Source organism: Bicyclus anynana, chromosome 6, assembly GCF_947172395.1.
Source record: "Bicyclus anynana chromosome 6, ilBicAnyn1.1, whole genome shotgun sequence".
NCBI classification, from domain to species: Eukaryota; Metazoa; Arthropoda; class Insecta; order Lepidoptera; family Nymphalidae; genus Bicyclus; species Bicyclus anynana.
In genome coordinates, this window is record NC_069088.1 from 6,198,532 (window position 1) to 6,224,810 (window position 26,279).

General features: G+C 38.1%; 4 protein-coding genes across 10 annotated transcripts in view; 1 reads left to right on the forward strand and 3 right to left on the reverse strand.

The window, feature by feature from the left end:
• The window catches only part of LOC112045990 (liprin-beta-1), a 38,870-nt gene extending 23,539 nt beyond the window's left edge, over positions 1-15,331 (forward strand). For 3 of the 4 annotated variants that reach the window (XM_024082420.2, XM_024082422.2, XM_024082424.2), the window contains exons 6-13: positions 996-1,158; positions 1,967-2,189; positions 2,731-2,941; positions 3,198-3,407; positions 3,979-4,090; positions 4,871-4,967; positions 7,106-7,222; positions 10,398-15,331. In XM_024082420.2, the coding sequence (XP_023938188.2) occupies positions 996-1,158; positions 1,967-2,189; positions 2,731-2,941; positions 3,198-3,407; positions 3,979-4,090; positions 4,871-4,967; positions 7,106-7,222; positions 10,398-10,475 (1,211 nt within the window). In that variant the 3' untranslated portion in view covers positions 10,476-15,331. The remainder of the gene's footprint in view (positions 1-995; positions 1,159-1,966; positions 2,190-2,730; positions 2,942-3,197; positions 3,408-3,978; positions 4,091-4,870; positions 4,968-7,105; positions 7,223-10,397) is intronic. The other variant, XM_024082421.2, reaches the window with a different exon arrangement.
• On the reverse strand, positions 15,241-20,628 carry LOC112045992 (testis-specific serine/threonine-protein kinase 3). Of its 3 annotated transcripts, XM_024082426.2 has the most exons (6): positions 20,489-20,628; positions 20,110-20,322; positions 19,112-19,720; positions 18,195-18,354; positions 17,021-17,152; positions 15,241-15,419 (listed from the first exon to the last, which is right to left on the reverse strand). In XM_024082426.2, exons 2-6 carry the CDS (start codon positions 20,212-20,214, stop codon positions 15,346-15,348), a joined length of 1,080 nt encoding a protein of 359 aa, XP_023938194.2. In that variant the 5' UTR covers positions 20,215-20,322; positions 20,489-20,628; the 3' UTR covers positions 15,241-15,345. The 3 variants fall into 3 exon arrangements, with proteins under 3 accessions (XP_023938194.2, XP_052738238.1, XP_052738237.1); XM_052882278.1 differs by lacking the exon at positions 17,021-17,152; XM_052882277.1 differs by lacking the exon at positions 20,110-20,322 and having other exon boundaries at positions 20,489-20,618.
• Positions 20,485-22,322, reverse strand: LOC128198022 (testis-specific serine/threonine-protein kinase 1-like). Its single transcript, XM_052882176.1, has 3 exons — positions 22,287-22,322; positions 21,096-21,840; positions 20,485-20,648 (listed from the first exon to the last, which is right to left on the reverse strand). Exons 1-3 carry the CDS (start codon positions 22,320-22,322, stop codon positions 20,485-20,487), a joined length of 945 nt encoding a protein of 314 aa, XP_052738136.1.
• LOC112045993 (testis-specific serine/threonine-protein kinase 1) lies at positions 21,808-26,246 on the reverse strand. 2 transcript variants are annotated; one of them, XR_008250935.1, is made up of 6 exons: positions 25,913-26,246; positions 25,064-25,835; positions 22,801-22,931; positions 22,502-22,582; positions 22,287-22,391; positions 21,808-21,840 (listed from the first exon to the last, which is right to left on the reverse strand). XR_008250935.1 is itself a non-coding variant. In XM_024082429.2 (4 exons), the coding sequence occupies exons 1-4, from the start codon at positions 26,006-26,008 to the stop codon at positions 22,520-22,522; spliced, it is 1,062 nt and encodes a 353-aa protein (XP_023938197.2). In that variant the 5' UTR covers positions 26,009-26,246; the 3' UTR covers positions 22,324-22,519. The 2 variants fall into 2 exon arrangements, 1 of the variants encoding a protein (XP_023938197.2); XM_024082429.2 differs by lacking the exon at positions 21,808-21,840 and having other exon boundaries at positions 22,324-22,582.
• Between the last annotated feature and the right edge of the window lie 33 nt (positions 26,247-26,279).

A 26,279-nucleotide genomic window follows, 5' to 3' on the forward strand; every position in this document is an offset into this window, starting at 1 on the left:
CCAATAGGTATGATACCCATTTTAAAATCAGGAATTCCACTGTATAATCAAAATCCTGGCAACACTAGTCATAAAATAAACTCCTTGTGAACGTAATTATAAAGCGGGCACCTCTATCACTTACGTAATAAGGTCGCTTATACAACACCCCCAGATTATTTCCCCTGCTTAGCATTAATTTAAATGGAAATTAACTGTTTCGCCTTGATTACGCTAGCTGCTTATAATATTGCGTATAAGTTGCAAATTGTCGTTGTTCATGATTTCAGACTCCTACTTAATGCTTTTGCTTATTCATGTTATTTGTATTGATTTGTTTATTTTGTTTTACATAAATGTAAATAGTGTCCTTAAGTTAATATTATAATGTGATACACCACAATACGAAGTTGACAGTGGTAGGAGTTGTGAAGTTGGTGGTATTACAAGTCCATGCCTTGGAGACTTAAAATTCGCATTAGGGTTAAGTAGAACCTCCACATAGCTCAAAACACCTGCTCATTTGAGAGGTCTAGTCCTGCAGTGAACCAATAAATAAGCAAATGATTTGGGATACATGTTTTTGATAAGTGATTTTGTTGTGATAAATAGGCTTCTGTTTGACTACAATAAATGCTTAATGAAAAGCAATGTTGGGGTGGGATGCGTTTTTTAGAAAACGCCTTTTCACACTTGCCTTGAAGGTGTTTAAAATGTAGGTGTCAGGAAACACATGGGCATTCCACACTTTATCTTTATCTTTAGCTTTGTGGGTTAGTGAGTTTGCTGGCGGCTCGAGACCGTTGTGGTTGGAGGTCCGTGCAAGAGACCAATGTACAGCAGTGGATATCTATCGGCTGACAAGGTAAAGTGTGGGTTAGAAACGTTTAAGCCAAACATTTAGTAGTATTTCCTATGACGATATGATGCCGATACGATAATGTAGTTTTCGGCATAAGAATCGATGGGTGTAAACTATGAATTTTCATATTTGAGTTATAATTTTTCAATGGCAGTTGAGAAAGACGAAGTAATACCACGCGGCAGCCCGTCGCCCTCACTACGGGAGGTGCGCTCTCGGCTGGGCAGCGGGGGAGGCGTGAGGCTGGAGGGGGACGAGCTGTCGCGCTCCTCGCTGCGAGCCTCCGCGCCTCGCCAGCGACCGCAGACCATGCCTTGGTGAGTGTTAGTATAGCTCAGCAGTAATACCTGAGGAACGCTCGTAATGTTTTTCCTTATTGCCGCTAACACGCCAGCCAGCATCATCACGACGTGTTACGTGACCGAAAGTTCAGCGCGCATAGTTGAAAGAGCCATTGCATCTCGAAAGACAGTTCCGGGCGTCTGGTGTGTCACACTGCCCTATAATTCCGTCGTTGAAGTTTCCGCGCCCAAACGTTCTGCAGGGGTGTCGTTACACTTAGCTGTAGCTCAGAAATAAAGCAGCCCGTCACCCTCTAGAAATGCGGTTAAAGAAGGACGAGATGTCGCGTTCCTAAAGAACAGCCTGAAATTGGGTAGTAGGACCAATTTACCTTCGTTCGTAATTCCGTCATTGTCTTCTTACAGGTTTTATCGAATTCTTCTCACCTACAAGTAGTCTAAACAGCCGTGATAGTCCAGTGGATATAACCTCTGCTTCCGGTTCCGGAGGGTGTGGGTTTCAATCCGGTCCGGGGCATGCACCTCCAACTTTTCAGTTGTGTGCATTTTAAGAAATAAAATAACACGTGTTTCAAAACGGTGAAGGATAAACATCGTGAGAAAACCTGCATACCAGAGAATTTTCTTAATTCTCTGCGTGTGTGATGTCGACCAATCTGCATTGGGCCAGCGTGGTGGATTATTATCCTAACCCCTCTCATTCTGAGAGAGACTCGAGCTCAGCAGTTAGTTGAATATGGGTTGATGATGACAAGTAGTCTAACAATGATCAAGATCATGGTAAAAAAGGCTGATAATAAGACGCTACAAATTATATCTCTAGGCAAACGACAGACGTCCGACAATGGGACTGTGAGACCACGTGCGGCTGGCTGGAGAGCTTGGGCCTGGAGACGTACGCGGGGCTCGCGCGTGCGTGGCTCAACACTAGCCCCGACGCGCGGGGCGTGCTCGCGTCCGCCTCGCACTCGGCCATTGAGAAGGAGTTGGCCATCAAACATCCTCTGCATAAGAAGAAGATAGTTCTCGCTCTCACTGATTTGTTGGTGAGTAGCGTTAGATATGTTTAACATTAATTAACTGTTACTTACTTTAGCAATTTTCCTTGATGGTTATTTAACAAGTTTTAGCAGACTTGGAAATGGATTACAAAAATAAGAAAACCAATGTCGAACAAAGGATTCACAACATTTGTCAGGACAACTTAATTAACAAATCAAACTGTAATCAAAATAAGACCCTTGAATGGCAGAGAATGACCACTGCGGTTGAAGACGTCTTTGATAGTAAACCAACACTCCCTTTTTCCACTCAAGTCACTCTCCCCACCTATCCCAATTTCCCAATTAACCCATAAAGAATTACACAACAAGTACGACGACGAGCGCCTCATATCGCAAGTCGTTCCCGCCAACTGATCGCTACCCCTCTCTAAATCCCTACTCATTACGAAACAAGTACCGCCACTTAGCGTCGGCCACAAGACGAGCCAACAAGAGATAGAGCGACGTCATATCCGTACCAGACTATTATTTCCAACACAAGTGTATTTTTATTCCAAATTGCATGATTTACGTTTACCGCCAGGGAGGTCACGGTGACCCGCTTTTGACGGCCGCTGGTCGATTGGACACGGCGTGGACGCTGCGCTGGCTGGAGGACGTCGGCGTGTGCGGGGCGCGCGCGGCGGCGGCCGACGCAGCGCTGGACGGACGCGGCCTGCACCGCCTCACGCACACCGACCTGCACACGCACCTGCGGGTCGCGCACGCACTGCACGCGCTCTCCATACGACGAGGTGCGTCCACTCGTACTGATGCGACACAAAATGGACGCATGGGTTTGCTGGAGGGCGTCACCGTGTCGCATACTGTCAGTTGTCATATACGCTGTATAAGATATGTAAATGTCATAATTTCAGGAATTCTTAAACACAATTTTTAGGAAGTAATTTATATGAGAAAGTGTTGTCTACATCCTGTGTCTGAGAATATCGATTATCAGACTTTTTTTCTCGTCCCTGCCTATGCAAATTTTCCCTTTAAAAATTCCAGGCATCCAAGTGCTACGCGACAACAAATTCAACCCGGAGACGATGATTCGTCGTGCCCCCGAAGCCGAAGTGGTGGACGTGTCGGTGGACGGGGAGCAGGAGGTCCCCAAGACTCCCACCGCGGAGCTGGCGCGCTGGTCCTCGCACCGCGTCATGCAGTGGCTCAAGGAGATAGACCTCGCGGAGTACGCGCCCAACCTCAGAGGAGCTGGTGAGTGACCTAGTGCCGAAGTAGTGGACGTGTCGGTAGACGGCCAACGGGTCTCCTCTCAGAATCAGAATGGTCGTAGATCGTAGTCTAGTTAGTTAGTTCGTAGTCTAGATACTTAGTCGGTAGTTAGTCTACCGATGCGTAGACTACGATCTAAGATCATACGTCAAAATAAACAAATCTTTCGGACGCCCAAAAATTAAAGAGTTCGATTTCGATATAAGTTGAATTACCTATCTGTTTAAGTGTAATCTATCATAACATATTGCTTCTGAGTAATGCTAGCAAAAGTTTTAATGGAAGTACATGCATTTATCAAATTTTGAATATGATGCAAATTTGTTAAGTCTCGTGTGCCTGTAGTTTCTCCGGATAGACAAAATGTTTCACTAATATTTCGGCATCGCTTATTTAGTGCGGAGTATGTAGCTGCTATTTGTTATTTACCAAATAATTTACGTGTTTCGGTTGATTTTGATGGTCATTTTGGCGACTTAAAGTTTGAATTGGTATATTTATGGGATACCACTGGGATATACTGCCCAATAGAAATAATGCTGGATGTCCGCAGGGGTCCACGGAGGCCTGATGCTGTTGGAGCCGCGGTTCACGGCCGAACTGTTGGCCGCTCTGCTCAACATCCCCGCCAACAAGACGTTGCTGCGGCGGCATCTCACGCAGAGGTAATCTTTTTTTATAACATACAGAACATAATAGAAGATTAATGATCAGTACTTGTTACCTTCAGTGTACCTCAGGGAAGTATCATTGTCCCAATATTATTCTCAATTTACATAAATGACATTAGTTCTAAAAAGCTTCTTAATTGTAAAATGATTACTTATGCTGATGATACAGCCTTAATTAATTATAATCAGAGCCAAGAGTGGGATGAAGTATCTCGTAATTCTGAACATGTTTTTAAGACTTTAATGATATATGCAGCTCAATACCTTCTTCTAACCTTCTTACACAAATATTGACAAAACCATGTTTATCATGTTTCCATATAACTTACTCTCTAAAATTAGAAGGGACATAGCTCGAAGAACTGATGGTCGTTGGTAATTTGCTGAAATAATGACTCCTAAACCGTGTTTATTTGCCTCCTAATGGGCGAATCAGTGAGATCATCATCAAGTGATAGAACGTTCCTGGACGCAGAATATTCAAAATTGTTGTATTGGAAGTGTTAACAAGAGTCCTACGAACATTTCCAGCAAGCGGATTTCCGTCAGCTGATAAAGATGATGGTGATGATGAGAATAATAAAATGTGATGATATCAAAAAAGTAGTTCTTTGTTTGTTTTTTGATTTAATGTTATTAGCTAACTTTTTGTTTGTGCTAATTATAGCACAAACATTTGCATTGCATTTTGACTATTTTTTTGTACCGTTTCAGCAAATATTTAGACTCAATACTTCTGGATCTCTTCATATTTGTACCACTGATTTGTTTCAGATTTAACGACCTGCTCGGCCGCGATGTGATACAGCAGAAGCGGAACGCTGAACAAACGTTGGGTTACCAGCCTCTCACAGCAACTACCAAATATAAGGTACTTTTAAATTAGATACTTTAACTACTAAATAAGATAATTCTTACTTGGTCTTACTTCTTGATCAACTCATTTAAGTTACCAGTTAGACAAGCTTCAAAATTTTGCAATAGCTTGTATTGAATTCCAAGCATGCAAAGGATTTTATTAATTAATTTTCATTAATTCTTCATAATATATTCACTTTAATGTAGTCTCACATCATAATACCTTACTTATGAAATCATAAATCTCAATCAAAGCATTACTGTTCTTAACAAAAATGTTTTAAAATGATTAAGAAGCAAATGTATTTTATGGCTTATTTAAATATTAAGTTATGCGCCATTTTATTCTATATGTTATCTAATCTCTTAACAATAAAACTTTTTAGACAAGAAAACCACTGACATTGTTTTATCTCTGATTGAGCTCATGCTTGATGAAGTCTGTAATATAAAACTCACTCACAAAATACTCAAGTCTTAAAAACAACTATTTTTTTCTCTCATTTCGTAATGTACTCAATATAAAACTATGTCATAAAGCATTCCTATATTACCACACGGGTAAACTGTGCTAGAATGACTTTATTTAAATTTTTAAATAGTACCATGACATCGCCTACAAAGAATCAGGCTTCCTTATACTAAACAAATCTAGGAGGCCACGACGATACAAAAATCGAGAAGGCCATGTGCAACGCCAATTATATAATTACTAGCTGACGCCGCGCGGTTTCACCCGCGTGGTTTCCGTTCCCGTAGGAATAAGGGGGTAATATGTAGCCTATAGCCTTCCTCGATAAATGGGCTATCTAACACTGAAAGTATTTGTAATTGCATAAGAACAGAAAGGACATAATTAATTAAAACAGTTAGTCATGCCGTGCGCAGGTCAAGAGTCAACAGTACCATCATTTGATCGCTTCTCACATCTGCGTTGAAAATATGCCACAGAGTACTTATCTCATGAAAAGATCACTATTATTAGATTTTATATGTTCAAACCAGCAGGCTTCTTCACTATATTTGACGTTTGCTAGTTGACTTATACGAAATAGAGATTATATGTAGAAATGTTATCCGGTGCTTACTGGTTGATATCACAAATGACGTAAATGACATTTTGTTATTTGATCTATATTTTAATAAATTGATAATAAAGGCCAAAATAGTGAATAGGGCTGCTGAAACGTTCTGTTAATAGTTCTTTAGTCATAAATTAACAAAATAACTTTTTATGTACCTAGGTATATGCCACGCAAAAAAAAAGCCGTGATAGCCCAGTGGATATGACCTCTGCCTCCGATTCCGAGGGTGTGGGTTCGAATCCGGTCCGGGGCATGCACCTCCAACTTTTCAGTTGTGTGCATTTTAAGAAATAGGACCAGTAGTTCCAGAGATTAGCGCGTTCAATCAAACAAACAAGCTCTTCCGCTTTATAATATTAGTATAGATTTACCAAGTTTTTTTATTTCTTTTATCATGTTCGTAGACAAAGCCGTTGTACGCCACTGCACGTAATTAGCCATTTTTGTGCAATTCGTTTTTGCCCCATTGCACAAAAAACACTCGTGCTACAATGGCCCTCATTACATGAAAGAGGCATAAATAACTATTATATTATTATACTAGCGGACGCCCGCGACTTCGTCCACGTGAAAGTAGATGTAAACTTTAACAATCTCTACCCTGCCCTACTCTACCCTACTCTACTCCTACCCTAACCTACCCTACCCCTACCCATTAAGGCTGCACACGCGATGGAAGCTTAAAAAATAGAGTAACTTCTCCCGTTTTCCCAACATTTCCCTTCACTGCTCTGCTCCTATTGATCGTAGCGTGATGAAAAGTATACTATAACCTGCCCAGGACCTATAACCTGCAAGAATAAATGTAGCAAGTTTCATTAAAATCCGTCGAGTTAGTTTTTGTTTCTATAACGAACATACAGACAGACAGCCAGACAGACAGACAGACAGACAGACAGAAAGACAGACAGACAGACAAAAATTTTACTGATTGCATTTTTGGCATCAGTATCGATCACTAATCACCCCCTGATAGTTACTTTGGAAATATATTTCATGTACAGAATTGATCTCTCTATAGATTTATTATAAGTATAGATTTATATTTTGTTGTATGAAACTCCAGGTGCCAAAGAAGAGTCAGTTCTCGCTGAAGCGCAAGAAGAGCAAAGACGACCTGGAGCTGGGCGAGCTGGTGTGTCCGCTGCACGACGATTGCTCAGGTGACCTAACCGCCTCGCCCGTAAGTCGCACTAACACTACTAATGCACACCACTCGACCGTCACTGGCGCCTCTCTCGAACAGGTCGCACGTAGCAACATACGTACTTCTCCATCTCTTTAATTAATTATTTAACTTTTTTTTAATTGTATACTTGTTTTTTGGAGATACATGAATAAAACATGAACACCAATATAAAATTCACACTTTGAAGCCTGTTTGTATATACAGTCTGTGAGTCTGTCTGTAGCACCACATAGCTCTCGGATATAACGTAACGTAACTTTAATTTTAAGTTTTCGAATAATTATTATCACCATTATCTTAAGTTTAATATTATTACCTGACGTTTCGAAAGAGCTTGTAAACTAAGCCTATTTGAAATAAATGAATTTTGACTTTTTCTTTGACTTTGAACGGATAAAGCGATTTCAATTTAGCTATGTGCAAGTGTTCTTTGACATGTTTGATGAAAATCGGTTGAGCCGTTTAAAAATTGTGGGGGGTGAAAATGGGGAAGAATAACCGATAGTCGGCAAATATATTCGAGTGGGCACTCAAATGGAAGTGCACTGAAAGAAAATATTGATGACTTGATCGAAAGTGTAATTAATAATTTATTAATTTCATGACATTTCGGGGTTTTCAAAAATTTTCAATTATATGTTGCTACCATACTAGCTGACCCGGTTAAGTTTCGCTTTGACTTATATGCACTTACTTCTTTCCTAACCCTAGCCTACCCTACCCCTTCCATACCACTGCCCTATCCCTATACTACCCCTACTCCTAAGCTATCCCATCTTTTATGTTGGATCAAACTGCACAGTGTGAAAATTTGATTAAAATTAGGTAAGTCAAGTCAAGGAGTACATTGAGGACAAACTAAACAAACACATAATTTATATATAAAGAAACAAATTTTAAACGAAATACACGCACACGCAAACTTGAAATTGAATGTTTGTTGTGAAATTGAACAATCACTATGGCTTTAAATGTGTTAACTTCCCAAAATATGGAGAGAGAATGATTTGAACCCACATTTTAATAAGAATATTTTATTTTTTATTATATTACATGTTGCAAAAAGTGACCTGTTTGGGAGAGACGTTACACTAGTGACTAGACCCTGCACAGAGCATGAAGTTGTCTATTAATTTCGGTATTTTTATTCTAATAGGGATGATGACAGTTTTTTAAATTATATATAAATTAAGAGTATGCTAATAGTAAAGCAATTTTGTCAAAGTAACAGGGTATCTGCGATCATTACTTTCGGAAGCTACAGGGATTTAAAGGATCAGATTTGCGGCGCTGCCGCGGATCCCTGAAAAACGCTCCATACAAAATGGCACGTGTTAGTGACCTCGTTGGCTCGCTGATCGTTAGATTTATATGGGCGTTCAAACAAAATTACTAATATCTTTGTTATTTGTGCGTTTATGTTAATAGTTAATTTATTAAAAAATGTCACATTTAATGTAAGGAAGCTAAAACTGTATGAATTTTTATCTAATTACGATAAAACATTTTTATTAGATTTTGAAATTTTATTATCGTATTTATTTTGCAAATATCCAGTCAATCTTTGCTTTTTATGTATAAATTAGTTAACATTGACCTTATTTTAACAAAATTATTATAAAAATCAATATATTCCAACCTAGTCATCATCCCCATTCTTCTTGACTCGTCGTGCGTGCACGGTTTAGTCTTTTAAAAGAAAAAACTTGAAATAGAAATAATTTTAATCAATATGAAACCATGCTAATATATAGAAAATATTGTGTATAATGTCAGCAGTGTTATTTATCTTTATTTTAAAAAAATAAATATAATTTTCATAAAATTCAAAATATTATCTATCTCTGAAACTATTTCTATTTCTAGTGATGATTTTAAAATAATTTATTATAAATTGTATTAAATTTTTAATGAAATTTTAATGTAGACGCTTTTGCACACTAAAATTCTAAAGTTTTAAACCTTAACAAAGTTAACTGGGGAATGGTGTGGATCTTATTTAATGCAATACTTTCTGGTGAATGGTGTTTTCCATTTAAATAGCATTTGTTACCACTTTTATAAATCACATGGGCATCCTAAAGTTGTCTTGCTCTATATAGAACGATAAGGTCTATTTTGTATACCTTGCTCACCAAGTAATTGTATTTAATAGTGGTTCGATAAAATGCCACTGTACAGACAATATTTATCGAGATTATCTCACACCATACAGTATTTAAAAACAAATATGGCAATATATATTTATACTATAGTGTTTTTCAGATATGGTACAGTGACAGTTCATTTCACTCTTGAAAGTTTGCCGCTAGTCACGATAGTACGTATTATGTACGTCATAAGGCAACACCGTATTCATGCTATCTGAAAACACTTTAATATTATAACGAGGAACGATTTGTATTTTTGTATGTAAGGAATAAACTCTAAAACTACTGGAACGATTTGAAAAAAAATTCACAAATAAAAAGGTACATTAATAGGGATTAACATAGGCTATATTTTATCCCCGTATTCTCATGACCCCCAATCAGGTGGACTGATGACATATAGCGAGTCGCAGATATTAGCTGTATGCAGGTGGCTCAGTATCGTGATGTTTGGAAGTCCCTACAAAAGGCCTATGTCCTGCAGTAGTCGTCCATCGGCTGATATGATGATGATGATTCCCACGAGAATGGTAATTATGTGGGTGAAAACGCGAGGTTCTGCTTGTATTTACTCGTAAGTAAATACCTACTGCGACTTTTTTACCAGTCCAGTCAAATACGAACAGACACATTGAGATAATATTTTCTACAAAAATAAATATATTTGCCCACAGCAGAAAAGTGGTAGCATGTGCTTTGTAAATATATATTATGTACCTACAACAACTTTTCAATAAGTTATAAATCTGTATATACAAATATATATGTATATACAAATGTAGGTATATTTGTATATATGTATATACAAATATACCTACAGATCTACAACTTATATATACAGATTTACAACTTATATATTTTTACAGCAGGTGCAAGCGAGAAATGTCAAACCCACAACTTATTTTCGTTCAGATACAAACTTATATCAGTGATCCGCTATCATCTACATATAAACATACAGCAATTGATTTTATATGTATATTGTACATAGATAATATATTTGTTTTGGGTGTCAACAGATGATGAAAGTAAAATCAGCAACAGCGGGCGTCGCGTCGGCTGTCTCTCCCCCGCGTGACGACGCGCGCACGCACTAGTGCGGGCTCAGCCTAGCATAGCCTAGCCTAGCCTATACTCTGGCAAGTTTGTTGATGACACTCCTATTATATGCGGGCGACGGGGGAAAAGACTGCGCGGGTGTGAAATCGCTAGCCCAGCTCTGTGAGCCTAGCCTATAGTCTGGCAAATTCGTTGATGACACTCCCATTATATGCGAGCGACGGGGTTAAATTGTGCTTGCGGGGAAGTGAGAGAGCACGTCCCCCGGCCCGCGCGGACCATCAGGTGTGCTACGAACGAAGTTGCCAAACTATGGACTAGCGTAGCTAGTTGTCAAACTATAGCCTAGCATAGCTCTGTGAGCCTAGCCTAGCTCTGTGAGCCTAGCCTAGCCTAACCTAGCTCTGTGAGCCTAGGCTATAGTCTGGCAAATTCGTTGATGACACTCCCATTATATGCGGGCGACGGGGGGAAAGACTGCGCGGGTGTGAAATAGTGCTTGCAGGGAAGTGTGTGAGCACGCCCCCCGGCCCGCGCGCACCATCACGTGTGCTACGAACGAAGTTGCCAAACTATAGCCTAGCCTAGCCTAGCCGACTAGCCAGTGGCGTGCATTTTATAGAGGCAAATAAGTTCTGCATACCCTGTGTTCATTCTTTTATAGGAACTAATAATGTAAAGCATAAGAATAAACATTTATTTAACTAAAACGGAACACACGAAATTTCATATATGTCTTACTTTTGTGCTTTGCATAAGTGCTAAAATGCTTACCCTGGTTCATACAGTGCACGCCACTGCGTCTAGCCTAGCCCAGTAAGAGTAGCAGCTAGGGTTCTAGCGCGTCTGTCTACAAACTGGTTTTGTAATACGAGCTGTATCAATAATTTTTTTAATATCTAAACAAACTAACGTCACAGTAAAATGAGTCTTATGTGTCTTATTTTAAAGTTTTATTTACCGTAATGCTGTAAAATGTCTCTGTGTTGGAGGAATTTGAGCTTTAAAATAAGGGATTTTAGATTCACTTTGCATTGATATTAAATTGTTATAGTACTCAAAAACCGCCGATGCTTTCTCGTACTGAATTGTCGCGCTTGTAAGTAATTCAAATGTCAAGTCAAGTCAAGTCAAAGGTGGCCAGGTCTAAGACCATAAGAAAACTGTCGTAGGTATTTCAAGCTTAGAATGAGCAGCTATGAACCTTGTACTAATATCTCGTATAGTATGCGCCATACTTCAAGTCCGGTCTAAACACGAACAAACATATACCAGCGCCAGTAACATAGCGTGCCCAAATGAAGAGTAAATTTCTTACAAAAGAAACAAAAATGCTTAAAATGAATATGACAGTGACTTAACTCGGAAAAAAAGAGATTGTTTTTATGAATACCTGCGCTGTTGTTCGACATGTTGCTACTTTAGAGCGTACTAGAAAGGACATGTCCCAAAATGGGCCTTTATTATTTATAATTTATAAGCAGGTCGATAGCATTTTTTACGGATATAAGGTACAAATTGCTGTTGAGAAAATAATTTTTAGAATTTTGGAACCCGCATTAATTTTATTTCGTTTCGCTCTTTGTCTACAAATTAAACATAGACTATACAGTAAAAGTGTACAAAACAGCCAATAAAAACACCTAGAATTGAAATCATATCCAGTGTAAGCTGTCAATGTCATGTAATATTGTCAAATGTCAATATGACACAAGTTAAAAAGAAACAATAAATCGTAGACAGAGAAGCAATAAACAAAAAGATTCCTTAAATTGCTTAAAAACGCCTCAAACGAACGCTACTACGCAAAGATCACTGACAATCTGTTAGGGTGTGAGTTACCATGATAAAAATTCTTAATTAATGCTGTCAGCTAATGAAAAAAATACGTTTTATTTAATTAATTTAAATAGAATGCGGGTTCCAAAAATTTTTTTATTTTGGGTTTTAAGCCTTATATTTTGTTCATTTAAGATAAAAATAATTTGTTCTGCTTAATTGACACTCGGAATAAAGGCTGAGCCTTCGTACAAAATTGGGACATGTCTCTTGGCGCATACTAAACGTGTTTTATGTGCTAATTATTATTACTGTATAATTTATGTTTAATTATATTTTTATGTCGAAAATCACAATTCACGTACATACGTATCACGTTTCTATATTTATGAACTTACGCGAATATAATATGGTGGTGCTACATTTTTAATAAACATAAAACAAGCAAAATTTTGTACATAATATGTTCAGAACATTTCATTATTAAAATTCAAGGATCTGGGAATATTTAAAGACGTCATTTTGCGGACTAGAGTGAATAATACTAAAGGTATAGACTCCGGCAAGTGAGTTGAACCAAAATGGCGGTCAAACTGTTCTTGTCCGCAAAATAGGAGCTCGCACCTCAATTGCCAAAAATCATGTCGTAAACTTTGAATAAGTAGGTTAGGAAAGAAATGTATTTTAAAACTATTTAAATTATGAACTAATTTATTGAAAACGAACTTTTATGATTTTAGGATAATTCCAACGTATTACACAAACAATAGTTATTATTTCAGAGTTTTTGAATAAGACATTCCAATGTTCTTACTCGTATAGGAATTAATTGTTACACTCTATGACAAAATGCGATCGTACGGCAAAACAGAACATTACTTAAATCCGTCTGTGATCATTATTATAAGGAATTTTGCATGTCATGCTATCAGCAAACCTTTATTGCCTATACTAAATACTTAAACCATTGACCTCTTATAGTAAAAGGACGCACAATCATGTAGAAAATCTCACTTGAAAACTGGCCAATTTTGCTTTGACAGTTTTAGAATTATTGGTGAAGAAAATTATACTTAACTATAGTCCAATTTTCAATAAAATCCCAAATTCACAGCAAATTTAACCTTAACGATTGAGTTTAAGGTTGTAATTTCAAATGCGACTACTTGAATTGAGTGCCAAGAAGTTGCGTTTGGCACTTATTGAGTTTTTAGGTCGCTGATTGTGCATCCATAATTGGAGATCGATGACATAAACACTTTGATTTAACATCGTGTTACTATGTACAACATACTAGAGAAGATACCATTCATCACATCTAAGTTCCGTTCAACTGCGGCGATATCGCCGCACTTTGTAGTTTCTTGCTAGCTTGGGCGAAATACGTCATGTTTGACTTCAATCCCACCTGATGGTAAGTGACGATGCAATCTAAGATGGAAGCGGTCTTACTTCTTAGAAGAATGAAAATCCGGAGTCAAAAAAAATTTGGAGCAGCTTCTCTAGTAATCCATAGTAACTCAATGGATTTAAATATTTATTTTTTTAAAAACCATGTTATCCAATTAATCAAAAAGTCACGACCAATGAAATAGCAATGTTTATATTTCGTTAACCGAGACTGGTGGATAATTTCTAAATTTTAGAAATACGAATCAAAAGTTTTCGGAATTTTCAGACTATGGACATTCTGGATTATGGACTAGAAGGCCATTTTGGCAGCGAAACCAAAGAGGCATTCTCGTCAGTTTCGAAAATTTTTGATATTTTATGTGTTTCTGAAATGTAACAATGAGTATTGCTAATATTTTTCTTAGGACACTTAGATTTTTATGTTTAAAAGTCTTACTTAGTGATCTAGTAAACGACTGAGAAGTGACAATATAAATCTGGTCTCATTTCTATATGCTGCTGTTTGAATAAATACTTATATTATAAAGATTTGATACCGTAGCTCATTTATAAGGTAGGAAAAACTAATTGCGTTGAGTTTTCTAAGAGTTTTCATTATTGTTAGTATTTAAAGTGTATTTATGAATAAATCACTTGAAATATATTATCCTGAAATTATATATTATATTATTAACATAGAGGAGTATTCAGAACATTTGTAAATCTACCCAAACATCGCACAATGTTTAATGTAAAAAACAGCATTTATTTTTTTCGAGGGTTCTAAAAAATGGTGGACAATGAACGTATCGAAGTTACTTAAACAGGTGTTTTTTTTTACTTTTTATTAAGAACGTTTTATTTCTATAAGGTTGGTAACAAAATACTTGTTTTACTGTAAACATTTGGATTGAATTTACTTTTGAAAAAATAAAGTTTCCACGATCCTGTTCCTACCGAACTGTGCCAAATCTTATATGAATGTTGTACTGTACCTTTACGGTTGAAAAGTAGGTATTTGAGCTATGTTAACATCGAATCTCCGAAATATACAGGGTGCTCGGGAGTATTTTCCATAACTTCAAGGTGTTGACGAGTCCACTTAAAAAAGTCGAACTGCATAATTTATATTTTTTTAACTAAAAAATTAAACTATTTATGTTTTCATACAAAGTAATACAAATAATTCCAATTATCCATGTTACACACGCCTTTATCTATCCTTGCATTTTAAATACGTCAAACTTGGCTACGTCATAATTATAAGGTTGCGTTTATGGCGACACATTTTATGATCTATTTACAAAATAAATTGATAATTTACCCCGAAAATATTAATATTAGAACACATGTTCCTTGACCATTTTTAATTAATTTTCGGTAAAGAATATAACCCCAGAGTTATAGAAAATACTCCCGAGCACCCTGTATATATTTGTTAATATATAGATTACATAGAAACTACGAGTTTCGTGCTATTACCTCGGAGATTCCATTTTGATTACGCTCAAAATACAATTTGACTTATATGGACCCTTGTCTTCCATAGCTTTGTAATGTTAAGATAAATACCAAGTATTAACCGACAGATGTATTGTCATCGTCAAATATCATAAAAAAGAAAACAACAACTCGTTTATACAATATTGTATTAAATAATTTTTACAATAACTTAAATAAATACGAAGTGTAAAAGTTATTAAACACTGGATGAATGAATCGATATGTGTGTTTTTTTTATTCCTTCTCTTCAAACAGGTGCTGTGATTTACAAAAATTTGAATCGGCGTTCTTTAATATTTTGAGTCCCTCTGAAAATAATTCAATGAATTTATTATTATTAATTTTATTATTATTAAGTTTGGAAGTCCCTACAAAAGGCCTATGTCCTGCAGTGGACGTCCATCGGCTGATATGATGATGATGATTATTATTATTAATAAAGAACGTTGTAAATGAAGATCTAGTTTATATTAATCAATAACCTCTTGCCACATTATCGAAGCAAAACAATAGCTCTATAGTCTGGCAAGTTCTCTGATGACACTTCCATGATATGCGGGCGACGGAGGGAAAGACTGCGCGGGTGTGAAATCGTGCGTGCGGGAAAGTGAGATGCATCAGTTGTGGGTTTTTCATTCATTGTTACACGCCCCCGGCCCGCGCGAACCATCGGGAATGTTATGAACAAAGTTGCCAATGGTACAATTTACCACGGGCGCAAGACAAGTTTCTTGTAAACCCTCATTCGCAGGAGAGCTTTTTTAACGTCCGTGACTGACAATAAAAATTCAAAATACAACAAATACATTCCCAAGTATGTGTGCACGACAGAGTTTTTAGAACACGACGTTTTTTGAGCAGTGCTGCAAATCAATTTTGGGCGTTTGAAACAGACCTTCATTTAACTTCATACTATATTTGAACGCTTTTTTTAACGTCCGTTAAAAAACTCTCGTGCGAATGAGGGCTAAAGTGCGCGCATTCGGGTCGGTGATCGAGTTTTTGTATTGAAACTCATGTGAAATTAAATATCACGTGTCTCAAATTGTAAGATTAAAACATCGTGATCAATTTAATTGCAAAAACCTGCGTATTTGAGAGTTTTCTACATTCTCTACAAGTGTGAAGTCTGGCAATCCGCATTAGGCCAGCGTGGTGGACTGCTAGCCAACCCTCAAATTATATGAGGAGACTCGTGCTCAACAGTGAGCCGAATATGGATTAATGATTTTAAACTTATTTCGTGGTTGTTCATTATGAATGTTATTTAAACGGGTACATACCACGATAAAACGACGAGATTTTTAAATATCGACAATAAAAATCTCGTCGTTTTATCGTGGTATGTACCCGTTTAAATAACATTCGAATATGGATTGTTAAGAGATTGTGAATGATGATGAAGACCACTATAGTTACGCCACAGCAGGCTAATTCACTTGACGTTTTGCCAGTTGACATATACGAAATGGAGATTCTATGTAAAAATGTCATCCGGTGCTTATTGGATATCACACAGTAGGTAAATGACATTTTATCAATTGATTTGATGTTTTACAGGTTGATAATAAAGAACCAGAAATGAAGAGATCCGCAGACGATCCAAAGTCACCGACATAGCTCAGTGAGTCGCGAAGCTAAAGTGGCAATGGGCAGGCCACATATTTCGAACAGCCGATGGACGTTGGGGTCCCATTGTACTAAAATGGCGACCCTGCACCTGAAAGCGCAGTGTTGGTCGACCCCCCCACTAGGTGGGCCTAAGACTATGTATAGACTAAGCCTATGTTCAGCAGTGGACGTCTATCAGCTTATAATGATGCTAATAATGATGAATAAAGACCAAAATAGAGAATAGGCCATCAGGAAATGTGTGGGAGATCCTAAATCAAATTTCCTATAAACGAACCTTTCCCTCTTCCCTTCCGCCGCAGCTCCGCGAGTCTCTCGACTTCAGTTTCTTCCTCGATGTGTTCCCTTTCCTTCCGTAGTGCGTCGTCCTGAGCTTGCTTTAACAACGACTCCTCCAGGAACGTTAGCTCTGTCGGACATTTAGCAATTATTTCAATGGATGCCTACTTAATGTCAAACAACAAAGTAGTTGCTTAGAGTAAGCAGCTTGTTTCTGCAACGTGATATACCTAAACCAAACTCTAAAATCCCAACAGCCGCCCAAGTGGCACGTGGCACGTCGATTTTCTTTCTACGATCGCTAACGTTTCGAAAACTAGAACGTTTTACATTATTCTAGTTTTTTTTTAAATTTAATAAAAGTCGTTTAAGTTCGTATATAAGACACGAAGTGGCGCTCATATAATAAAGTAATAGAGGGATTACAGAGCTCGTCCGTTGACATTGGTACTATAGCGTGGCAAGTTCCTTGATGACACTCCCATGATATGCGGGCGACGGGGAGGAAAACTCCGCGGGTGTGAAATCGTGCGCGCGGGGAAGTGACGCGCGAATTTGCCAAGCTATACCGCCGGAGGCTGAAGAGCTGCGCCTCAGGTAGACAGACAAAGGGCAAGACAAGAAAGACAAGGCAAGTGACGTGTTGGATGGCCTGCAAACAGTGGCGTACACTTAATAGATGCAAAATGCACAGCCTGAAGTTTCGTTCGTACGTATAATGCCTACCCTAACCAAAAAGCTTGTGCACTACCTGCAAAGTGATGCTCAGTTTATAGGTGATGGGTACCTTCTATTAGGTAGGCCACCTGCTTGATTTGTTTATCAGAAATCTATCATTATCATCATCATCAACCCATATTCGGCTCACTGCTGAGCTCGAGTCTCCTCTCAGAATGAGAGGGGTTAGGCAAATAATCCACCACACTGGCCCAATGCGGATTGGCAGACTTCACACACGCAGAAAATTCTCTGGTATACAGGTTTCCTCACGATGTTTTCCTTCACCGTTTGAAACACGTGATATTTAATTACTTAAAATGTACACAACTGAAAAGTTGGAGTGACCCACACTCTCTAGAATCGGAGGCAGAGGTCATATCCACTGGGCTATCACGGTTTTGAAATCTATCAAAGAAATTTAATTGGACCTCTTGTTATGAAATGCAACTCACTGGTGAGCCGGGGGTCCATGCCTATCCAGGGCCCGTTGTAGACGCCCCCGGCGGAGGGCCGCGCCTTCGCCTCGGGCTCCATGAGCTGCGTCACCTGGTGCTTGCACTCCGTCGACAGCACGCTCACCACGTTGGTGCGGAAGCGCCATTTGCGCATCACCTGCACGCGCAATGTGCCATCATCATCATCATCATCATCATCATCATCATCATCATCATCTATCAGTTGTCTTATTACACCGACCTACCAGACTAGCTGGCCTTTTCACTAACTTTGGTCTATTAGTAACCTAATATAATTGACATCAAATGAATAACAATCGTATTTTTTATATTTTTATTAATTTTAATTAATTTAAATTATGTTAAGATTTCTCACAAAAGAAACAAAATTGATCGCTTAATATAAATATGAAAGTGACTTAATCTACTATGTAGAATGTTTAACCTTTGGGCTTTAAGCGTAAGCCCAAACTGTTTGTGAAACAACCGGGGAAGAAAACTGTTTTTTTTTACTTTTGTCATTTCGGAATGACAAATTTTTCTCTCTCTCTGCAATTTTTTTCCGAGATGCAGCAGATTAAGTGAGATTGTGTAGTACATCTTACTAATTTTTGCTTTCATACTTTAGGGCCCCTGTAGTCTGGAGGCCCCGTATAATTGATACGGCTAATACGGCGGTAGCTACGACTCTGTTATGCGCGTCAAGAGATAGAGATAATTTTGACAATAAATTGAATTTCGTTCTTTAACTTTCAAGTAGTTCAAAGCATCCCATTATCTCTCACGCATGTTAGGGCCGTAGGACTCGAATTTGATTTGAATTAAAAAATATAATAAAATGTATTCAACAAAATTAAAAACTCTGTTTCAAAAGTAAATTAGGCTAGCTATTCTGTATTTCTGACAAAACTCACCTGCTTCTCGTACAATTTCTTCACAGACGTCTCATTGAAAGGCAACGCCTTGTTGAGCATTGTGTACAGGATGATGCCAATAGACCACATGTCCGCCATCTTGGGCAAATACGGCACGCCCTTCAACACTTCAGGGGCGGCGTACGACAGCGAGCCGCAGTAGGTCTCGCTCAACACGTCGCGGTCTCTCTGACGAACGTTCCGCGCGAAACCAAAGTCTGTTATCTTCACGTTATAGTTGGCGGTGATCAATATGTTCTCGCATTTCAAATCCCTGTGCGCTATGTTCATGGTGTGTATGTAATGGATGCCAGAGATAATCTGCCGCATCCAGAGTCGGCTTTGATTCTCCGGGACCGCGCCGTTTTGCGACAAAAAGTCCAAAAGATCGCCGTATTCAGCGAAACGGAGGAAGATGAAGTATTTGGCGCGACGTTGGAATATACTGGACACGTGGACAATGTGGGGATGGTTGACGCGGATCAGTATGTCCAGTTCGCGCGGTAGGAACTTGCTGAGGTAGTCGCGCGGCGCTTGTGACGTGTCTATCACTTTGCACGCCATTACCGTGTGACGAGTTTCGTCGACCATGTGCGTCGCTTTAAATACCTGATAACAATTTGATTAATTAACTGCATCGTTCGTCCACTCGTTAGTTAGTTAGTTACCTGGTCTTGGGTTCTACTCTGGGTTATGAGATACTGAGTTAATGAATTTAACATTAAGTCTCAACCTGACCACCCCTATTGGAGTACCGTAGTCGTGGTGAGTCTAAAGGAAACCTGACCCTGTAGTAATTAAAGTGACATTGATAATATTGAACAATACATTTATCCTAAAGCCGTAACTATTCGATGTGCATTGTTTATCAATAAATTAGAAATGAATGTATAAAACGCATGTCATTTCATTTTTATTCATTCTCTACAAGCTATCCCTTGTTCGTAAAATAGACCTCTATTAGATATTTTACATAAGAGTCGTTTCCATTAATTTACCTTTGCATAAGAACCTTCTCCAATGATTTTATCCAATATAAATCCTTTCTCCTCCAAAACCGCGATATCAGAATGTGTGGTGCTCAGTTCTAGTTTCTCGGCCATAGGGACCAGCGGTGCGAATGCATAGTTTATTTAATTTTCACTTTCGTCGGTAACATGGTGGCTGATACGATTGGTACGGAGACGGCATTAATTCCGATTTTTCATCATCTAAAAATTAATTTACATTTTTGTTTTTGAAAGATTTACATTTGCAACAATTTGACACAGTTGAGAATGATTGATCGTTTGACATTTTGTCAACGTGCTAGGTATACAAAAAATAAATATGGAATCCAAAAAGGTTATATGTCTATAGTAGATGGAATCTACTTACCAAGACGACGAGGATCCAGCAAAACCACACGAGGTATTTACCGTGGGTTGGTCAGGTAGACAAGAGTTTTGCACAAGTTCTGATACTTCCAATTTATTTCGCAGATGTGTCTTCTCCTCCCGAGCCTTATTGTACGCAGTGGTTTCTTGAGGCGTCCATTCTGGAATATTGGAATCAATTGCGGATTTCATTTTATTTAACAAATTACGAAACAATATAGTCCTAATGCAGACAAAATTCAATTACCTCATTTTTAGTATCTCCTAACCTCAAAAGAAAAAAAAACAGATCTCTTATACGATAAATTTGTTGTCTGTCTGTCATGATCTTTTTCTCAAGAATGCGTGGACATATCAAAATAAAATGAATTCTAAATGAAAATTTACAGGGCCCTTCCCCTTAAACAGCAATCGTAAAATTTGGCAAAATGATGGCATGCAATGTCTGATAGAAAATAAAAGCAATAATCCTGAAAACTAAAACTAAAGTTGTAAGCGTGACCCACTCTCAATTGTTTTGTAGTTTGAAATGGAATTTTAACTTTGTCACGTTGACGTTTTGGATTATAACTAACCTAGTAGCCTAGAATCCATAGCGATCCACTCACTGTTAATTATGCTATCAATCTTCAACCTGCGCTGACAGTTCGGCTCCAGCATATGCGTGACCAGCCATTTGCAGTTCGTGGACAAAGCGTCGAGGTATCGCGTCCGGAACCTCCAGTTTTTATTCATTTGCGCGTGGTACAACTGCTTTATGTGTTTATCCTCAAACGGCATGGCTCTGTTCAACATAACGTAGACAACGATACCGAGAGACCAAATATCAGTCGGCTTCGGGTAATATGGAGAGCCTTGAAGAATCTCCGGCGCCGTATAGGAGAGGGATCCACAGAAGGTTTCGCTCGGTATGTCCTTCATTTTTTTATCTACGCACATGCGAGCGAAACCAAAGTCCGAGAGTTTGGCATTTTGGTTCGCAGTCAGAAGTACGTTTTCGCATTTGATGTCTCTATGCGCGATGTCCAGTTCGTGCATGTACTGTACGGCGAGCGCGAGTTGCCGCGTCCATATCCTCGCTTGGTCCTCTTGCACAGCCCCTTTCTGCAATATGTGCTCCAACAGATCACCGTGCTCCATGTACCTCATGAATATGAAGTATTTGTATCTCCTCTGGAATATGCTGTGCGTGTGTACCAAATGCGGGTGGTTCAACTTTATTAACATGTCTATCTCGCGCGGTAGAAATTTCTTCACGAAATCTTTTGGTGCCGTGTTCGTATCTATGACCTTGCAGGCCAATAACGACAGTTTGTCATTCTTGTTTGGATTTCTGTACTCTGCGAGATATACCTGTGGGGAAAAGTCGTTTTGATACATTTCAAGCTCTTTGCCACATAATAAATAATAGGCAACTTGACTGACTGATTGACCATTAGGCCATAAAAATTTTAGATATACTTATTTGTTTGTCTGCAACATAGGTTAGGACTATTGAAGGATTTTTGAGAATATAAAGAAAGCAGAATTCTACGCCGGTGTCTGCTAAATTATAAAACTTAAATCTTAATCGCTACGAATAGGACACTTTATATTCCAGTTTAAAGTCTCCCTTGGATTTAAAAAAAAAAAAAAAAACCACGTAGACGGTACTTCATTAGCCTCCTGTACAAATAACAAACAATATTTGTACGTGTCTATATATCCCTGTGTCACGGAACTAAAAAACATTTTTTTTGTTCCGTTTAGGCAACACGCCATTTATACCTACTATTTAATAAATAAAATTGCTAACTTACCTTGGCATACGACCCTTCATTCACTTTCTTTATCATTTTATATCCTCGAGTAGCGAGTGTTAACTGTTCCGACCCAGTTAACTTCAAGTCATTCTCAATGCTGAGCTGTATTGAATATTTCCAGTTATTTGAATGCTATTATCGACACATGATATAAAGACAAACCAAATACTGATTCAGATATGATTTGCCTATAGTTACAGATACATATCTACCTTTATTTTTCCCTCCATTTAATCTGTTCTTGTATTTTGCTTTGCTGTTAAATTAGCCAAAGACTTTATCATTTCACTAACCTGCATAATATAAATAAATTGATTATTTATAATTTTCATTAACATTTGAATGAATTTAAATGTGGAAAAAAAAGTAAAACCACTCCAAGTTAAGTTTTCTTAATCAACTAATTTTAAACCCCTATGTATGGATTCGGCAACGTATTGCATGAACAAGTTTATAATATGTGAACTCTCAAAACCCCGGAAAAGTTGAAATAAAATGTAATTAAGTATACCCTATTAGTTTCCTTGTGGTCTCGCTCTAAAATGTCACCCTGCCGTTTAGGAGGAACTCTATGACTATCGGACAACTTTTTTCGTTCTTCTTTTGCTTTTTGCAGGGCTGCGGCTTCTACTGCATTTAACGCTAGAAAAATAATTGAGACAGCTATAACCAAATACCTTATACTTACTAACTAGACTGTGCACTATGGCGAAGAAAACGGTCCGAGCGAGAGGGCTCTCCATGGTTGTGTGTCCTTTTCTAATTAGGTGACCATGATAAAACAGGACACAGTACAAATTGCTTGTAAAAACGATTGTATAAGTATACTAATAAATATTGATGCTACATAACTATGCTACCTAAATCTACCTAATTTATTGTGAGTAAAAATATATTATTTTAGAATGTGCTCACTTACACTTGGATTAAAAGAAAGACTTAAATTGGAATTTTTTTTTTATTTCTCATACTCGGAAAGTAGTGTTGTTTTGATCTGAGTATCGGGTGGAAAATGCTGCTTCCCACCATAGGGAGGGAACAACTCGTACAAATTACTTCCCATCGGAATTAAGGCAATTAAGGGCCGGAATGAACTTTAAAATTAGAACTGCTGTCATCAGCTGTGAAGAGTTAAATATTTTTTTTTTAATTTTTCCCCAACTATTTAGTTGGGGAAAAATTAAAAAAAAAGGACAGGGAAAGATCGTAATTTAATATTAAAAAAAAATCTAAATTGAATTTTGTCTAAAGTTATATTTGTACAAACACAAAACGTATTAATTTTCGAGTAAAAATTATTATTAAAATTATGTGAAAAAGGCGTTGCAAGATTTAAATCTTCAAGGTAATTTAAAGTAAGTCGGTGCTTATCTAGTATCTACCTAACTATTACTACGAGACCACAGTACGAAACTTGAAAAATCTTTGATCTACTTATTTCATGGTGACCCTAAAGAATATTATTGTTGTTTTCACTTTCCCGTGGAATATATAATAGGATAAGACTCTTTTGTGCACCCGGTCACAATATGAATTTTACCATTTCATGAAAAACATACAGGTTAAATAAGAAAATTTATGAAATCGCAAATCAAAGCACGAAAATTAACCAAACAAGTAAACAAAAACAAACCACCATCTTGCATTTAATATTACAGTCTAAAACTTTTAAGTATTACTTTTACTCAGTTTTAATAGATTATGATTTAAATACAACGAAATAATTATTATTTATATAAACCGTATAAATATTAAAATAAGTTTCAAAGATTATGGATTGTTTGTTTTGGTAAATCATAAAGATGGAAAATATAAAATTTTCTACCATTTCTACCAAGCCCAATAATTAGTTTAGCTGGCAAGACGTCAGACAAGGACACACAACCATTGGGAGCCGTCTCGCCAGGACCGTTTTTTGCTAGCTATCACCTTTAAAGAAATAGTTACCTTAAGTCAATAACACTAGATCTCATTTTAGCTTTGCAAAAATTTTAGGTGCACAGTCTTGTTATAAATATAAGGTCTTTGGCTATAACAGAGGATCAACAATGTCAATATGGGCCACAACTCTGCAGCCTCGTTTTTTTTTTTACAAGTTAGCCCTTGACCACAATGGTCTAAGATGGAATCGGGCTTTTCGGTTTCTACAGGAAATCTACCGGAACACTAAATCGTTTGGAGGTACGTCTTTTGCTTTTACAAGCGAGAGAATTGCAACGAATCCATCCCACTACGTCAAAAAGTCGGCACGCTTTCGTAGTAGCAGATCTAGCAGATTGTCCACCTTATAAAGTGGTAAACCATCGCTTGTAAAGCTTAGCTCATAAGCAACGTCCTACTGTGTGTTAGCGTTAACCTGAGGCAATAACCATAGTCAAAGTCATGTGCCGGTAATCACCGGCAATCACAGCTTTCAGATCAGAACAGAACAATGCTTGGAAGTAATACTACGGCAGTAGTGCTTCCCCGGACGGGCTCCGTAAGAGTCCTGCGAATAAGGCGCTATAGTCTGGCAAGTTCGTTGATGACACTCCCATGATATGCGAACGACGGGGGGAAGGATTGCGAGGGTGTTAAATTGTGCGTGCGGGAAAGTGAGGTGCATGAGTCGAGGGTTTTTCATTCATGGCTATACTTCAGATGAGATGCCACAGTTCTCTAATTTATGGAGATACCGCTTAAGAGTAGTAAGTACAAAATTAAGTTGCTACTTATTACCGTAGTTACCTATGAAATGCGTAGAAGCGTGGCGATAAATAGTTCAGTTAACTTACTTGTGAGTCGACTGTCCATAGCAACCCAATCAGAGCCAAGAACTTGTGTGGCGGTGTGTCTCAAACCTGGATCGGGCTCCAGTAAATGTTTAACAACAAATTTACACTCCAAAGATATAACACTCGCTACTTTCGATCTGAATCTGTATTTCTTTCCCATTTGCTGGTCATACAGCTTTTTCATTCGGGTGTCATCAAACGGCATAGATTTGTTCAACATCACAAACAACACGATACCGATAGACCAGAGATCCGTAGGCTTGGGATGATACGGTTTGCCGCGAAGTATCTCTGGTGCGGCGTAAGACATAGACCCACAATAGGTTTCGCTCAAAATCGGCTCGTCTTCTTCATTCACACAAAATCTAGAGAAACCAAAATCGGACAGTTTCACGTTAAAATTTGCGGTCAACAAAATGTTCTCGCATTTAATGTCCCGATGCACAATTTCCAGCTCGTGGAGATACTGCAAACCTAGTGCCAATTGTCGCAACCATACTCTGGATTGGTTTTCTGAAACGCATCCGTTCTTTAGAATGTATCCCAAAAGGTCGCCATTTTCGCCGTACCGCATGAAGATGTAATACTTGGTTTTTCTCTGAAATATGCTATGCACGTGGATCAAGTGAGGATGATTGAGTCTAATCAAAACTTCTATTTCGCGCGGTAAGAATTTTATCACAAAATCTTTCGGGGCTTTCGAGGTCTCGATGATTTTGCAGGCCAGTGTTACTTTACTGTCGTCTTTGCCTGTAAATTCAGAAAGATATACCTGCAAATGTAAACGCATGTTAAATATCTTGAATTGGGTAAATCGAAATGTTATCGTTAGTGCCTCAAGGAATTTACCTTAGCGTAAGCTCCTTCGCCGACGAATTTAGTTAATCTATATCCTTTAACAGATAACGTATTTTCTTCTGATACAGTAGTTTTCAGCTCGGTCATGATAGACTATATCAAAGTGAGACATGAAACATCCTCCTGCGTCACCCAAACAAACCCCACATTCCGAAAATATTCCTCGGTCGGCGAGTGGGTACGCGCGACGAGTTGAGGGCATTTTTATTTTTGCTATTTTTAATTTACATCTTTTGAAATTTTGCCTGATAAATTGTCATATCGTCCAAATGACACTCACTGTTACAGCGACGTGACACTTGCAGATTTTTCTTTGATTTAGTGAAATTACGTAAAAACTTTGCTGTGGTTTGCTCTA

Bases quoted from the DNA above. Each gene is read 5' to 3' on its own strand.
- LOC112045992 (XM_024082426.2), bottom strand. From the start codon at position 20,214: ATGGCCGAGAAACTAGAACTGAGCACCACACATTCTGATATCGCGGTT. The intron at 19,721-20,109 runs GTAAATTAATGG...AATTGTTATCAG, and splicing joins GAGAAGGTTCTTATGCAAAG to GTATTTAAAGCGACGCACAT. The intron at 17,153-18,194 runs GTGAGTTGCATT...AATGTCCGACAG, and splicing joins CATGGACCCCCGGCTCACCA to AGCTAACGTTCCTGGAGGAG.
- LOC128198022 (XM_052882176.1), bottom strand. From the start codon at position 22,322: ATGATAAAGAAAGTGAATGAAGGGTCGTATGCCAAG. The intron at 21,841-22,286 runs GTAAGTTAGCAA...TTTTCCCCACAG, and splicing joins ATGAAGGGTCGTATGCCAAG to GTATATCTCGCAGAGTACAG. The intron at 20,649-21,095 runs GTGAGTGGATCG...CCAATATTCCAG, and splicing joins GATTGATAGCATAATTAACA to AATGGACGCCTCAAGAAACC.
- LOC112045993 (XM_024082429.2), bottom strand. From the start codon at position 26,008: ATGACCGAGCTGAAAACTACTGTATCAGAAGAAAATACGTTATCTGTT. The intron at 22,932-25,063 runs GTAAGTTAACTG...TTATTTTTCTAG, and splicing joins TATGGACAGTCGACTCACAA to CGTTAAATGCAGTAGAAGCC. The intron at 22,583-22,800 runs GTATACTTAATT...TATATTATGCAG, and splicing joins ACCACAAGGAAACTAATAGG to GTTAGTGAAATGATAAAGTC.